At 37.4% G+C, this 16,884-nt stretch overlaps 2 protein-coding genes across 5 annotated transcripts in view; one reads left to right on the plus strand and one right to left on the minus strand.

Moving 5' to 3' along the window:
- ana (anachronism) overlaps positions 1-16,884 on the plus strand; it is a 216,915-nt gene that overhangs the window by 188,969 nt on the left and 11,062 nt on the right. Inside the window, exon 6 of one of the 2 annotated variants that reach the window (XM_067773303.1) lies at positions 10,274-10,430. The exons of the other annotated variant lie outside the window; for it this stretch is intronic. Coding sequence (XP_067629404.1) covers positions 10,274-10,292 — 19 coding nt within the window. The 3' untranslated portion in view covers positions 10,293-10,430. Of the gene's footprint in view, positions 1-10,273; positions 10,431-16,884 lie in introns of those variants that run through there. 2 annotated transcript variants of the gene reach the window in all.
- Positions 10,527-16,884, minus strand: part of LOC137244372 (uncharacterized) — a 445,511-nt gene continuing 439,153 nt past the window's right edge. For all 3 annotated transcript variants that reach the window (XM_067773299.1, XM_067773300.1, XM_067773301.1), the window contains one exon: positions 10,527-11,312. In XM_067773299.1, coding sequence (XP_067629400.1) covers positions 10,671-11,312 — 642 coding nt within the window. In that variant the 3' untranslated portion in view covers positions 10,527-10,670. The remainder of the gene's footprint in view (positions 11,313-16,884) is intronic.

Genomic DNA, 16,884 nt, shown 5'->3' on the forward strand with positions numbered 1-16,884 from the left:
TTTTTCGTTTAAAACATTTTATTATTGTATCTTATTGTAATGCAAGTCGGTACACAATATTTTTGGTTTTTTCGTTCGGTGCAAAGATAAACAAATTTTTTGGTGTTCCAACTCTAGAGCAAGCAACACATAGCTTGCCATGGGAAAAGCACGGACTCTTAATTTAATCCTGCAACAGTGAGCGATTGTCCTCGTGCTTTGTTGATCGTAATTGCAAAAGCAAGGCGTACAGGAAACTGTAAGCGCTTAAAATTTAATGGCAAATCTGTAGGAATCATTGGGATCCGTGGTATGAGCACATCTTCAGCTTTGCTTTTACCGTTGATGATTGTTGCTTCGATTACATTCGGCATTAATTTCTTAAGGCAAAGTCTGTTTCCATTGCACAATTTTGGTGGGTCTAAATTCCGAAGAAGCATGATTGGTGAGCCAATTGTCAAGGCAGGCATTCCTTGTGGTTCTAAAGAGTTTGGAAATTCAACTTGATAATTCACAATTTGATCTTCATCTGTAACTGTGTCGATCGATTTATATTTCGTCACTTCACCAGGAATTTGGTTTTGAATGCAATCATTGATTTTGTTAACATGATCATTTATGGGAGCTAAGATTGCTCGTTCGCATAGCCAATTGTGATTCACTATAAAATAACCGAAAATGATGAAATAAGATTCGTAGACACGTGTCGCCAAAATTTCACTCCAAATAAATATGCATACCGTTTTCTGAAATGAGAGTGCTTTGATCCGTGTCGAATTAATTGCAAATTTATTGAATGATGTGACATAAATAAAAGTCAAACAAGATATACTTGAAACACACTCTACACATTTATAGCAGATTCTTATTTTTATTGGCATGACAAAATCTTGTTAGTGTAACGCCATCTGTTGGAAACAGAACGCAATTTCGTTCATATATCATACGGTTTTTTTGTAAAGTGGTATAAATCAGTTCTATTGTAATTTTGAAAAATTGTTTGCAATTTGGCTTGGAAAAAAAGATATTTTCAAAATTCCGGAGAAAAAAAAATCGAAGTTAAAAAAAACCGAAATTAAAAACAAAATTTAAATTTAAAAATGTTAATTCTGAAATATGAAAAACCTTCGTCTTGATCGAAGGAACCTATAGCCAAAATTTGGTGATGATTGAAGTGTGGGAAATACGTTTCCATAGCGAGCACACACACACAGAATTTGATTTTTTTTATATATATAGACTGCATACATTTTAATACGCTTTTTCCGTCTGACTCTGCCCTCCCCCCTCTTCACTCCTCCTCCTAATCCTTTTATTCACTCCTCCCTCCGTCTTTTTCGCTTCATCTATCTCCATCTTCGTCTCATTCTGTCTCTTTCTCAATCTGCTTCTCTCTTCTCTCAATTCCTCCTCATTCTTCTGCATCCCTCATTGCCTGTCCCAGAGGGTGGTATGTATTTTGTTCCAGTCCCAGTCCCAGTCCCACTCCAAGTCTCAGTCCCAGTCCCACTCCGAGTCTCAGTCCCAGTCCTAGTCCTAATCCCAGTCCCAGTCCGTCTCTGGATAATATATTACTCTGTACCAAAGCACTCATCAGCAGCTTTCATTTGATATTCATATTGTATAAACACTGTCTAGGCATTCACTGGCCCACGTTTTGGCCTATATCTCGAGATCCTGTATCTGTAGTAACCACCGCGTGAGGTTTACACAACTTGTCTGAAAGTTTGAACGAAATCGACCGACGCATCTCTTCAAACACCGGCGACCAACTAACATTTTAGCCTTTCTTTTTATATATATAGATTTATATTTTTCACACTTCACTATAATATTAAAACGAAATGCAGATTTTCGTTGCTTTTGAAATTCGGCTAAAAAATTGCACATGGAACAACTAAAGACTCTCCTGTATTAAAAAAAAATGTCATAGTACTTCTAAATTGGCTGTTGAAGTGAACGGACGTGTTTTTTGTTCGCTCTTGCTATGGATAATTTAACTTGTGCTAAATGCTCTAAAGCTCTTCGTGTTGGCTATGAAATCTCATGCTATGTTTGTAAAAAAAAATTTCATAAAATTTGTGCAAAAGTGGATAGCAAAGATATTTGTGATTTGCTAGTTAATAATTCAAACATTGTATTTAATTGCGATCATTGCCTAAATAAATCGCTAAATTTGGTGTCATCTATTACGCGTTTCACTAAGGAGTTTAATGACCTAAAAGTCTTAAGGCCCCATTACTGATACTTGGCATAGACTTGACTTGACTTGGCGTAAACTTGGCAACTTAGCCTTGATTATACTCCACTTAGCGCATACAATCTGGCATCATAATCAATAAATGTCAATTTGTATGACAAAATGTCAAAATGAAATGGAAACAAACAAATGGCATCTCAAAATGTAAAACGTCACTTAGAACTTACATAGAAAATCAAAATTCAACAGACTTCTAAGTCAAGTTAAGTGTTGCTAAGTTTTGAGTAATCAGTAACATGCAATGTTAATTTAACAGAACTGTAAGTGACAGTTCTCAAGCCAAGTCAAGTCTATGCTAAGTATCAGTAATGGAGCCTTAACTCACAAAGCTAATTGAAAGTGCAGTAAATGGTGGTCAAACAACAACAAAAACGTCTACTGTTCTTGCAAAGAATGGTTCGGCTGCGCCTGCTAATGTGCTCTCAGCAGTTACCACCTCGCGTGATTGTCACAATTCGGACAATCTCACTATGAGTATTGATACTGATGCTGGTATTCCTTTGCGTTCTCCCACTGCTACTGCTGCTGTGCTGCCGCCCTCTCGCTCTGCTAAGCCAGCTGCTATTGTTGGTTCTAATAAGTCCACAAAAATTGTTGCTAATACGAATGGTCTTTTGGATATTTCTTCGCCTTCAGTTCGTGCTAATGCTGAAAATCCTCATACATCATCTGCTACTGTTGCTGGTCGAACGCCGCCGCGCTCAACTGTTGATGAATCTTCGTATGTAAACGGTGAGTGGACGAAGGTAATGAATATAAAGAATAAAAAATTGCCAAAAAGCAAACGATTACCACCCAATCGTAAGCAATTAAGTATTGTTGGTTTGAATTCAAATACTGATTTGGAGGTGGCCGGCCGTATGAAATGGTTACATCTTTCGTAGTTTTTGCCTTCTGTCTCTGCCGACAATATTATTGAATATATCGTCAAACATGCAGCTATTGAGAAGAAATATATTTTGTGCTATGCATTAGTTAAGCAAAATACACCATCTAATATCGTTAGAAAAGTTAATTTTAAGCTAGGTGTTTCTATTTCATTTTTTGATAAATTGTTTCCGGCTGATCTTTGGCCCGCAAATGTAAAGGTACGCCCTTTTCGTTTTTTTCGAAAGGAGGAGAAACAACAAAATCCCAAGAATTTTAATGGATTGAATGTTTATTTTCAAAATGTATCCGGTATGCGAACGAAATCAGTAAATGTTCGCGCTGTTAGCTCGCATCTTGATTATGATGTATTTTTCTTTGTTGAGACCTGGCTTAATTCAAATTTTTTTGATGCCATGTTTATCGTAAGGATAGAGATATGACAAAAACGGGTTTAGCAAGAGGTGGTGGTGTCCTCATCGCGGTTCAACGTAAATACCAAGCTTATTTAGTATTACTTGAGAATGATGATTCTCTAATTGATCAACTGTGTGTTTCTGTAAAGAGTACATCAACACATGGATCATTATTTTTTGCGGTTTCATATATTCCGCCAAATAGTGGAGATTTTCTCTATCATCTACATGCTGACAATATTACATCTATAGTCGCAAATAAGTTAAGTGATAATCAAATATTTATCTTGGGTGACTTTAACCTAAGTAATGTTAGTTGGTCTGGTAGCTTTTCAAGATCAGGTCTTACACCATTGAACGTTAACTCTGGTCATGAATCTTATTTCATTGATAGTCTTTTAAGTCTGAATTTGATTCAAGTCAATAGTTTTGTAAACAAGTTGGATAAAACACTAGATCTAATTTTCATTAGTGATAATTTGATATTCAATATAGCTGAATGCCTTTCTCCTATATCATCTTGCGATAAGCACCATGTGCCTTTGATCGTTACTTTTAAATTTTATGAATTCTCGTCATGGGTTCCTGAAGAAAAAGTATCTTTTAATTTCGCAGCTTGCGATTATGACAAAATCGACGCTTCTTTAATGGATTACGACTGGGATATTATATCATCCTGCCCTGATGCTTCTAGTTGCTATCATACTTTTAAAACTCTAATGTCCGACTTTGTTTTAAAAAATATTCCGGCTGTAAAGAAAAGAAAAGGCCTTACAAACTTCCGTGGTATAACATTAACTTGAAAAAGTTAAAGAACCTAAGAAATAAATTCTTCAAGAATTTTAAATCATCTGGTAATCAAACCTATTTTATCAAATATCAACAATACTCCAAAGATTTCAATTGTTTAGATAAATTTTTGGAATGGAGGAGAATATTAAATGAAATCCAAAAGCCTTCTGGCAGTTCATTAAGTCTAAAAAGTCGAACTCTTCTATACCTTCGGCTGTATTTTACGATAAGCAGTTTGATAGCACCCCATTTAAGGTGGACAATTTGTTTGCAGATTTTTTCAGTTCAAATTTTGTTGTTGACGATGACAATCTTCCGCCTAGCTTGAACTATACTGCAAATCTACTTTCAGTTTTGGTTCTCTTAGCCTCTCTAAAGATGTTATTACTGGCATTAATAAACTTAAAACATCTGCGAAAACGGACTCTGATGGACTTTCAGTTCCACTATTCAAGAATTGTCCTGCTTTAGTTGTGCCTTTAAAACTAATTTTCAATTTGTCATTGTCAACTGGAGTTTTCGTCGATGATTGGAAATTTACTTCTATTAGTCCTATTCTTAAAGGAGGCTGTAAGAACGATGTCTGTAATTATAGACCCATTTCAAAGCTTTCTACGGTTTCGAAGCTTTTTGAAACTATCGTTGAGGATAAAATGTACTTTGTATGTAAGGGTCTGATTTCGCCAAACCAGCATGGCTTTGTCTCAAACCGATCTACGGTTTCGAATCTTGCAGTATTCAATGAGTATTGTATTGCATCTTTCTCTTCGGGACTTCAAGTGGACTGCGTTTACACTGATTTCTCAAAAGCTTTCGATAAAGTTTCACATTCCTTATTGATCTATAAGCTTTCTCGTTTAGGATTTCATTCGGTTTTTTGAAATGGATCCAGTCTTATTTATGTAAGAGAAATTGCGTGGTAACAGTTGACGGATCTTCTGCTGAACCATTCTTCGCCTGTTCTGTGGTTCCTCAAGGAAGTATACTAGGACCATTACTGTTTGTTTTGTTTATTAATGATATAAGCAGCTGCTTCAATTTTGCTGAGTTCTTACTCTATGCCGATGATTTGAAGGTATTTTCGAAAATTGCAAAACCGGATGATGCTGTTAAGCTTCAGAAAGACATTGATAGCTTAGAAGTATGGTGCTTTAATTCTCGGCTTTCTTTAAATATCAAAACGTGTTTTAAAGTCACTTATGCGAAAACTCGTAATATCTTGCTGACATCTTATCACATTTGCCATTCACTATTATTAAGTTTGGATGAAATTAAAGATCTTGGTGTAATTTTTTCTAGTAACTTCTCTTTCAATAGACATATTAGTCACATTATTTCGAAAGCTTATTCGGTATTTGGATTTGTTAGGCGCAATAGTTTAAATTTTTGTGAGCCTTATACTCTCAAGTTGTTGTACACGGCGTTTGTTCGTTCTAAATTGGAATACGCTTCTTTTATATGGAGGCCAAGTCATAAAAACTATGTTAACAGGATTGAACGGGTCCAAAAAGTTGTTCTCAAATATGCTTTACACTCTTAGAATTTTGATGAACCAATTCCATCTTATGGATCTCGCCTGATTTTGATAAATTTAAAAACTTTGGAAGCCAGACGAACGGTTCTCTCGCTTTCTTTTGTTCATAATATTATCAGTGGCGACATTGACTGCTCTTTTCTTTTGGAGAAAATTAATTTTAACATACCTAAGCGTAATCTTCGTGGCTTTCTACCTTTTTATGGCGTTAACTGTAGAACTGATTATTCGCGTAATGCTCCTCTTGTGTGAGCCCTGATTGAATTTAATTTAATCTCGAGTTCTATCCAATTTGATTTTTCATTTTCGAAAAGTGTTTTTTCTAAGATTCTAAATACTATATTCTAGGTTTTTAGTCTTAGTTTTTATTTTTCATTGTTAATTGTTATTAGTCTGTAAGAACCTTTTGTTCATAGACTAACTAAATAAATAAATAAATAAATAGCGGGCACCCTCAGAAACCCCCTCCTATCCCCCCCCCCCCTCTCGGCGGGCCTGGTGATGTGCTATACTTGATATCATTCGCTATAATATTTTTTATTGATAAGCAGGTTGTTTAATTAAACACCAAGCAATTACACGGAAGTATATACGCACCACCTGAAAATATGAGTGCCACTGCGTATACGTAACATTTTAATATTACGTATAAACAAATAAAAAAAATTGCAATAAAATAATATTGCGACTATAAACTGAGATATAACCTATCCGATATTTCAAAATCGGTTCGGTAGTTTAGGAGTCCATTGGCCTCAAACCTGTGACAAGTTTTTTTATATATTAAGATGTAGATAGACTGAAGTTAACAAAATTTTTGAAGGCGGCAGATTACTAAATGTCCAAAAGGAATAACAGCCAAACTCAACAATGCAGTCAAACTTAAGGTGTTAAAATAACCTAAGTTTGTACGGCAACCATAGTTCGGAAAAATCCCATTTGTAGGAAGGAGAAAAATGGTTTTGTGTTCGAAGAATTCTCTTTCTCTACTGCTTCCTTGACCTCTGCCCATAGATTCCCAATGGGGTTAAGGTCATGAGACTGAGCCTGCCAGTCCACCACTTAACGCCATTTGAAGCAAACCAAGTTTTTGGCAACTTGATGTGGTATGCTTAGGATCGTTGTCTTGTTAATAAACCCATTTCAGCGGCGTCTTCTATTCTGCTTGTGGGAGCATAGCCGACTCCATTATTTCTACGTACAACTTGGCATCCATATTCCCTTTTATCCAATACAGCGGACCTGTGCCATAGTAAGAGAAGATCTCCACACATTGATTTTGCCACCTCTATGTTTTATTATTATTTTATATTTATTTTTATTATAATTTTTTTTTTTTAAGCCACAACTTTTCTTAACACTGTCCTCGAAAAAGCTTCCTTTCGCCCTCTTTTTTCAGGATTTGGTTTCCATTTTTTGGCAGAAAATCCAAGCAAATAGATTTGTAAGTAGTTGCCGATGAGTTCTCGCAATATTATTATTATTATTAATTGGTCTGGAAGCACTGCGACCTTTGTGCAGATCTATTGTGCAAGACCTTTCAGCCTAATTTTGTATCTGGAGGCTCTTGATGTATCTAAGTACCTCTTCATTTTACTCTATCTCCTCTACTTTTTACTCCATATCACATAGGGATTAAGAGTCCCACCACCTAGATGAAATAGTCTCTGCCTAGCTAGAGCGACGCATTCGCAGAGAATGTGAACCGGCGTTTCATCATCCAGCTCACAGAAACGACAAATTTGGGTATCAGATAGATTTAATTTAGTTAGGTGATATCGTAGACCGCAGTGTCCGTGTAAGAGTTCTTAGGCCCCCCCCCCTGCTTAGGTTAATGAGTTTGGCTGATACTTTCGTTGCCGGAAGTATAAACAGTTTGGCCTGCCTTTGCCCTTGGCAATCAATCCAGTGACGTCTGAATTGTTTAGTTTCCCAGTTACTTATAGTTTCCCTGGTGTGTGCTTTTGTGAGTCCACAAAAGGGCTCTGGACCATGGAATGCTGATGTAGCACCCTGCTTTGCTAGGTAATCTGCATGTTCATTACCTTCATGTCCCTGATGTCCGGGAACCCATCCCAATAAAACCTTGTTTTTGGCTCCCAGGGCATTAAGGATTTCAGTGCATTCATCCACCAGCTTAGATGTAACTATGTAGGATTGCAAGGCACGCAGTGCCGCCTGGCTGTCCGACATAATGTAGATGCTCTTCGATGTAGAGCCTCTCCGCAGACATTCTCTACCACAGACCTCTATTGCATGAATTTCTGCATGAAATATGGTGGGGTAGCATCCCATTAGTATCAATTTTTTAAAGTTTGGCCCATAGATGCCAGCTCTCGTTCTTCCGCCATCGAATTTCGATTCATCCGTATACCAGACCTCTGAGTCCGAGGGTCGTTATAAGGATTCCCTATTTCTTAGTGGGTCCTGTCCACAATGGACAGTTCTCGCAGTAAAAGTAAACTTTTTAAATATAGAGTGGTAGTATTGGGGCCTATGTTCCGATATAGACAAATTTAAGTGTATAGGCTATTTAAGTGTAAAAAAACCATGACTAAAATTTTCACAGGCTACTGCTATTATTTCTAATATAATTGAATGTAATACTCCTATACATGGTGAAATCACCAGGTGAGGTAAATAAACACAGAAGATCTGAAACGGTAAAGGTATATTTTCAACGGTCAGAAGAGGGTAAACTTTTTATCCTTCTACGGAAGCCATTACATAAACTGTTAGACACAAATTGTTGTATACAAAGGCCAACAAGATTCCAGAATTCTAAATATCTCGATCCTGGTCCAATCTAAAAAACTCTTTTATCTAAAATATTACAATCTAATAGAGCCCAAAAGCTTCGTTGATTTTTCAGGTCTATGGGTTAACGTTCGAAAGCAGAATATCCAATTTCGGAAAATTTTTTATAATGTTCACGATCACTGGACCCCCTAGCGAAAATATTTTTTACGTGATTATGCATCATGGAGTTGAAGGATGTTCTTAGTTTCAAGAATCTCTAGCTCTACGGGAAGTTACTCAAATAGCGTCCGAAAAATTCCACGTGTTGTAAAAGGACCTTCTAAATATTTTTGAATATCTCGATCCTTATCCCATCTAGAAAATTCTTTTGTCCCAAATATTTTAAACTAATAGAGCCCAAAGTTTCATTCAAAGTATAAGGTGTCTATCCCAGCTCCTTAAAACTCGAAAGCAATGGTTTCAAGCTCGGATTGTTTTTTGAATTTCCACAATCCCCCTTATGTTATGGGGCTCTGAATTATGTTCTTAGTTTCAAGAATCTAGCTCTACGAGAAGTTACTCAAATATCGGTCGCACAATTCCACATGTTGTAAATGGCCTTTGTAAATATCTCGATTCCTGTGCCATATGAAAACTCTTTTATACTAAATATTACAACCTAATAGAGCCCAAAGCTTCGTTCAGGTCTTATGGTTATCGGGAAGTTCATGAAAGCTTGAAAGAAAAATTTCCAAGTGCGGCCGAATTTTGTCTCTCATGTTGCATTTTCATGTGGTTCTGAAGCATGTTCTAAATTCCAAATATCTAGCTCTACGGGAAGTAACTCAAATAGAGTTCCCAAGATTCCAAATTTTGTAAGTAAACTTTCTAAATATATAGATCCCTATTACAACCTAACAAAGCCCACAGCGTCTTTCAAATTTCAGGTCTCTGAGTTAGTTTCAGATCTCTGAGTTATAGGGAAGTTCCTTAAACTTGAGAAATATTTCCAAGCTCGGACATTTTTTTAGAATTTTCACGATCCCTGGACCCCTTAGCAAAGTTGTTTCCCTCATGTTAAATTGTCATCAGGTTCCGATATGTGTTCCAAGTTTCAAGACTCTAGCTCTACGGGAAGTTACTCAAAAATGAATCGCAAAAGATCTAGATCTACGGGAAGTTCCTCAAATAGCGGTCGCAAGATTCTACATTTTGTAAATAAAATTTCTTAATATCTAGGACCCTATTACAACCTAATAAAGCCCACAGCGTCTTTCAAATTTCAGGTATCTAGGTTATCCGAAAGTTCCTTAAAACTCGAAAGCAAAAAATCCAAGTATGGACGATTTTTTGACGTTTCACTATCCCTGGGCCACCTAGTAACATTTTTCCTCTCATGTTAAATTGTCATCGGATTCTTATGTGTGCCCCAAGTTTCAAGACTGTATAGCCCCGGAAAGTTACTGAAAAATGGATTGGAAGACCTCCCCAAGAGGAAGTAATGAAATGTACGGTTCGGTTTGTGTTCCATTTGTAAAATGTTAAAACTAATAGATGTATACAGCATTGGCTTGTTAATACGTTCGCCTATACTCGATAGTTTCTACCATATATTTCCGTATTATGTGAATTCCGGTTATGTTTATTCTAATGATATGTTTAAAAATAAAAACCTTTTACTCACAGACTAACAGCATTACGATAACAACATTTGCTATATGTGGGTTCGCAAATCCCTCCTCACTTGGAATATTTATTGGGTTACTTACTGCAATGGCGCCAAATAAAACGTATATCATAACATCGGTGGCAATGCGCGCATTTGTAGTTGGAAGTATTGTTTGTGTCCGCTAGTTTTGCCGGTACGTTTCGAGTTTCGTGAAAGTCTGAATAAATTCTTAACTATAACATGAATCTTCTTTTTTGCAGGACTCTTAGTTCAATATGATGGTAATGATCACAAAAGGAACAAGACTATTTAATACAACTAATCATAACATAACAAATAATTTGTATTTATAGATACAAATTTATACATACCTACGTCTAATTACAAACAAAATCTTAATCGAATAGTTTTTTGTTATGACTCAGTGATGGTTTTGATATTGCCACAAATATTATTTAGTTTGTCGACATCACTTTGTTTAAGATATTTTGCATGTTGATGAATCTTTTTCAGTAATCTGCAGGCATTTTGTATTAAATCTTCAATATCATTTTCTTCATCTTCAATTTCCTCTCGTAGCCGTTTTCGCTGTGTAAAATATGGTTTTATACAAATTGTGCATTTAGTTATGTTTTCTATATGTAAATAATGTTGGATATCAACTGATGTATTAAAAGTAAATTGGGTTATATCATTTTCAAACATACTAGCCCTAATTATATCAGGTATTTTAATATAAGCGATTATTGAATGCGCTATTTTATTTACTTCTAAATCATTTTGTTGTCTGCAACACACGCGCAAAAAGATCCAAAGCCCCATCACGGAGATATAAAAGCTGTGAAGAGCTGTTTTCATAAAAGTCAAAATTTTTAAATGCAATTCACTGGCACTTAAAGCAATCAAAACGAATCCAGCACTCAAAAGCCTTTTAAAAGAACTTTTTATATTACTCGTCCCAATTTTTAAAACCTTCTCTATAAAATCGACAACTTTTTTCTGCAAATCCTTGGAGATAACGGTTGTACATCTTTTCAGTTTATGCATCGCATTGACCTAGGGAAGAAACATATTATTAAAACGATTTTGTCCGTTTTAGTGTTTCCCGACGGAGAAGAATTTCTTAAACCCTCTTTTAATCATATCAGGCCAACTTGAGAGGAATATGCAATTTGATTTGATGACGGCCGTTCGGTAAACTATTTGCCAAGGAGTTTTCTAAATATGGGCGCTTCCGATGTTACGGATGTTCAATACTGGCAAACTCTTTTGAGTATGAAAACTATAATTTTCTTTTGATATAAGCTATATTAGTAACAAGCAAAATTTCCATGATATATGTACATTTAGTATACCCGGGTTGATTCTGGATAAGTAAGAGTTTAACCTTTTATAGTATGAAATAGAGTGACGCGCGTCTCCCTGGGGAGGTTGCTTTCCTCAACTTCAACTTTAAGGCATTTGTCTTTGAGAACAGAGTTCACTGTTGGCAGAGCAATATTACGACTTTTTTTTTGCTATTTTTTGTACGGCTGACTATCGAATTTCTTCATACTGTTTACGAAGATGAATTCTTGAGATCCAGGGAAGCAAGGGCTCTGCAATCAGGATGCACTGGTTTCTGGGTACTCCGAAAAAACTATTTGTTCAGCATATAATCTCTTTCCTTCATGGGGGGTATTCCGACCACACTGTGTAGATGTTGTTCTGGGGATATAAGCATACTCGCCGAAATGCAGGTCCTGATCGAACATCACACCCAGTATTTTTGGGTGTAGGACAGTCGATAGCGTTATGCCATGGACGTGGATGTCCAATATACTTGCTATGTCCATGTTGTAAATAAGGTCGCCGAGGATTTAGTAGGTGGCAGTGCCAAATTTGGTGAGGTAAAAAAAACTGGAAAGACTAGAGCGTTAGTCGTTAATTTGATAGCAAAGCAACGCCAAGAACTGTTGACAACATCGTGCAGTCATCGGCGTAGGACATAGCGGTAACTGCTTTTGGTAGGGAAGGGAGCTTTGATATCTAAAAGTTAAACAAAGGTCACATAGGAACATCACACTGCGGAACCCCTTGTTTAATTCTTATGGATTTTTATGTAACGTTCCTGAACTGCGCCGATGTCTTCCATCCACACAGATAATTTGTAGCTAACTTTTGTAGACCGGGAGAAAGGGCAGACTATTCCAAGTCTTACAGTGAAGGGATGACGAAAGTGGACGCAGAGGTTGTAGCATCGGCATGGCAATCGCATCCGGGCCTACTGCTTTAGATGGTTTAGCATGTTCGATGACGTCTTTAACCTCTGTGAAGATGATGGTGGTAGGAGACGCGCTGTGTTTACACTTGTGTGCGCGTCTGTAGGCCTGCGGTATGGATGTATCGACCGAGGAATGCATTGCGTATTGTCGCAGAAAGCACTTGGGCATTGCTTCACATCCAATAGCACTTAAGCGCCTAAGGCAATAGATACTTTGTCACTGTGCTTAGGAGTTTGAGATGAACAGTTGACCATACCTTACCTATGCCGATAGAGAGGATGCAGGTCTTTAGATGTTCCTCCCACTTCTGCCGCTTGTGTTTGTGTAAAAGCCGTCACATGAGCAGGTGTATATCCCTGAACTGGGGGTTGCCGGGGTCTCGCTGTTTTAAACAGTCACGCTCTCTCGCTAAAGCTGCGGATTCCGTTGGAACGTATGACCGGATTTCCGGAATGCTTTCAATGGGAATAAAACGAGCCCGCGCGGATTCAATAACCTTGGGGAAAGCACGTTCACTTTGACGGACATCAGCCGGTATTGGGAGAGCTGATGAAAACGAGTTTCTCAGATGTGATGAATTCGGCTGATCGCCCAAGCGAGCGAAGTTTGGGTCGGGTGCCGGGGCCCTGCGCATACGATGGAGATGTCTGGTGACCTATGGCAATTTCCTACCATACGTGCTGGCGCGTCCTCGAATGCAATGCCCTCTATTTGATCCGCCATCATCTATTTTCTACTGTCTGCTTGTAAATCAGAATGTCACAAATCATGGTGGACATTAAAATCCCCAAGAATAATGCGATTTTCACCAGTGAGGAGAGCAGGGATATCAGAGCAATACCGACTGTGGCATCAGGGATTCAGATGTGGATTATCGCTAAATTCTTATCCTTCACGTTCCAGGACACTGTCCCTGAGTCCAATGTCCGGATCAAATAGATTATACTGCAAGAGTGATGGGTGATACGTGCTATTCCGCCTCCACTTCCTAAGGCACGATCTTTTTTATGGACTTTGTAGCCAGATCCGGTGGGCAAAGCAGATTCTGCAGTGCGTATATTGTGCCGCTTAATGAAGACGACCATCTTCGTGATCTCCCCAGTTAACCCATTGCAGTTTAACTGCAGTATTCTGAAGTTCAATGGGAAAGAAGGACTGGCATCGTCCAAGGCAGAAACTACCAAGCAGCAGCGGGTACTTGGTGTGGCTTGCTGAGCAGCGATGCTGCTAGAGGTAGTGCGGGCGCTAAGGGGCAGACTAATAAAGGCGACATGTGACGGGAACAGCAAGGTGCCGTAAAAGTTTTGAAGGAGTGACGGGGTCGACGAATGTTGTGATCTAGCCCAGAGCACCCCGTCCGATGCAACCAACCTTTTTATATGACTGGCATGTGTGTGAATGTCCAAAAATATTTGTTTTCGGCAAACGCGTCAAAACCATTTCTTTGGGCAAGCGTTAAGTGCAACACTTCGCCGAAGCAGGAGAGTATGGAGCAGTACCGCTGGAAAGATCATCTCTGAGGATAAAAATTGCTAGGGACGCAACAAATTAAACGGGGTTACACTGAAATGACAACCCTTGGTTGGGAAAAATCCCGAGTTGCTTCGATACATTGAACCGGCTGGGAAGCGAGTTGAAACTGTTTTCACATTCCCGTAGTAAACACTGGATTTTAAACGCGATCTTTTTTTTTACCGAGTCTTTGATGGGCAGCGGTTTGTCAAGCGTCGAGATCTGAGACTGCTCAGCTACAGAAGAGATATTATCAGCTTAGCATAATACGTAAAGAGAACAAAAACAAACGTATTATACATAAATTATTAAGAGAGGTTAGAATAGTCTTTTTTATAGAAAAAAGGGAGTCCGAGCTATCAAATGTGTTTGAGTGAGACTTATAATCTTTAGGTTGGGAGTTTTGACAAGTAAAATATCTGCTACTCATCCTCGTTAATACAACCATAACAAGAGGAGTCAACATTGCATGATAGCTTGCGTAGCTTTTCTTGTTGTTCTACGTTGTGTACACTCTCATTCTATGTTTAAATATAGGGAGTTGAATAATATTACTCCGTCGGTAGTACACATAACAAAGTTGATTACCATAAGCAAAAAGCAAATTCTTTCTTTTTCTAATTTGTCTCCAAAATATAAATATTGGCTTTCGAAGTTCGGAAATGGACCTTCCTCATATATATCTTTTTTATTTATTGTACTTAAATAAATAGTATCTGGGCTCCCGAGCTTGAAACGGGTAATTACAACCTAGATTCTTGGGATTTTAAATTTAATGTAAAAATCTTCAATAAATTATGTGTATATAGAACATAGTATTATTTCACCTACCCATTGCCTTAATGACCTAGTGCATAATCGCATTATTCATTTTTGAATAGTTCATAATTAATACAAACCTTTGTCAATTACTTTTCGTATCTGAATTTCAAACATATCTAGGAAGTTTTACTCAAATGGGTCAAGCTGCAATCCTCAATGACAATACCTAGTTGAGAAGTCTTAGAATCTAACACACCAATGTACCAAGTTTAACCCAAATCGGTTGATCCGTTTCCGAGATAGCAATTGATATACAGAGTAATACACATACATATATAATTATGTGAGGGGGCCCTTAGTGGCAACCATACTTAAAAATATCTCTTTTAGAATGCGGAGTGAAATGCCGTTCGTTTGATACCCATACACTCAGAAAAAAACTTCTCCCGATTGAAGAAAATTGGGAATGAAATGGCACTTAAGAAATTCTTCCTCATTCGCATGGCCAAAATTTCTTCAGAACGAGAAATTTTACCTCATTTTGAGGAATCTTTCCTCATTTTGAAGAAATTTAGGCCATGCGAATGAGGAAGAATTTCTTAAGTGCCATTTCATTCCCATATTTCTTCAATCGGGAGAAGTTTTTTTCTGAGTGTATTTGCATATCGCATGTAATTTTTTTTAAATTCCTAATAGATAGAATACTTTGAAAACATCCTCAGTGGCAACACCTAAACAGAAAGTTTTAGAATGTGATACACTATATATGTACAAAATTTCATTCATATGAGCCATGACGCAAATTGGAAGAGAAGATCGGCCTAAAATCTCTTCGAAGGTTATCGCGCCTTACATTTATTTATTTATGCAGTGGTATCGTGGTATCGTGCTCCGCTTACCTCATCGAAGATCCTGAGTTTGATTCCCGGGCAAAGCAAGATCAAAAGTTTACAACCAAGTTTTTTCAATTAGAAACAAGTTTTTCTAAGCAGGGTCCCCCCTAAGCAGTGATTTGGCAAACGCTCCGAGTGTATTTCTGCCATGAAAATTTCTCAGTGAAGACACATCTGCGTCGCAGATGCCGCTGGGAGTCGTAGAAAAAATTAAAAAAGGGGCACGACGCAAATTGAAAGAGCATCTCGGCGTCAAGCTTGAAACACAATGCCCTGCTGCCGCGAAATAAACGCGACGAACTTCGCCTAGTCAAAAATAGAATCCCCGTAGTTATATGAACACAATGAAAGTGAAGAGCGAAATTTACTCGACGGCATTCTGCGACGATAGATTTATTTCTATCTGACGATAAACATCCCAAGGGTTGCTGCTGTTCAATTTTTTTAAGTATAAAAAAAAGAAAACATAATATCCAAAAAAAATTTTTTTATACATATAATTCTTACTGCCAAAAGGGGTATGGAAAGACGTGTTTTGGTATCATTATTAATAAACAACGGCCACCGTGGTGTGATAGTAGCGTGCTCCGCCTACCACACCGTATGCCCTGGGTTCGAACCACGGGCAAATCAACATCAAAATTTTAGAAATAAGGGTTTTCAATTAGAATACAATTTTTCTAAGCGGGGTCGCCCCTCTTAGATCTCTTCGGAGGTTATCGCGCCTTGCATTTATTTATTTTATTTATTAATAAACAACCAACTATTTATTAATATTACTAAAAACTAAAACGTAATTAGCACAAACATTTGCTAAATTTTAGTTTTCTCAATCAATGTTTTCAACTAACAGGCGTACGTGCGCTATCCAAAATTTAAGCTCATGCAAACCTATGGAAACGTGCGCCGTATATATGTAAACTGTATTTTTTAAATTAAAGGGTTATAAAATTAATTTTCGCACTCCGGATTAAGATTCCTGAGAACCAAGTGTGTCTTTCGATACAGCTCTTTGGGCGTGTTTTAGCAGTCAAGTGCTAAAGCAAAAATTAAAATAGTTTTATTTGTTTTCATCTTTATTTCTGTAAATGGCCACTCTTAACAAAAAGTGTCAGAAAATTGCGCCCGAAGCGGCATTTTTTTTAGGCTAAAAAGAAAAATGTATTATCTGTATTGTGTAATTTTTTTTTTCAAACT

The sequence above is a fragment of the Eurosta solidaginis genome, chromosome 3 (genome assembly GCF_040869045.1).
Source record: "Eurosta solidaginis isolate ZX-2024a chromosome 3, ASM4086904v1, whole genome shotgun sequence".
In the NCBI taxonomy this organism is placed as follows: Eukaryota; Metazoa; Arthropoda; class Insecta; order Diptera; family Tephritidae; genus Eurosta; species Eurosta solidaginis.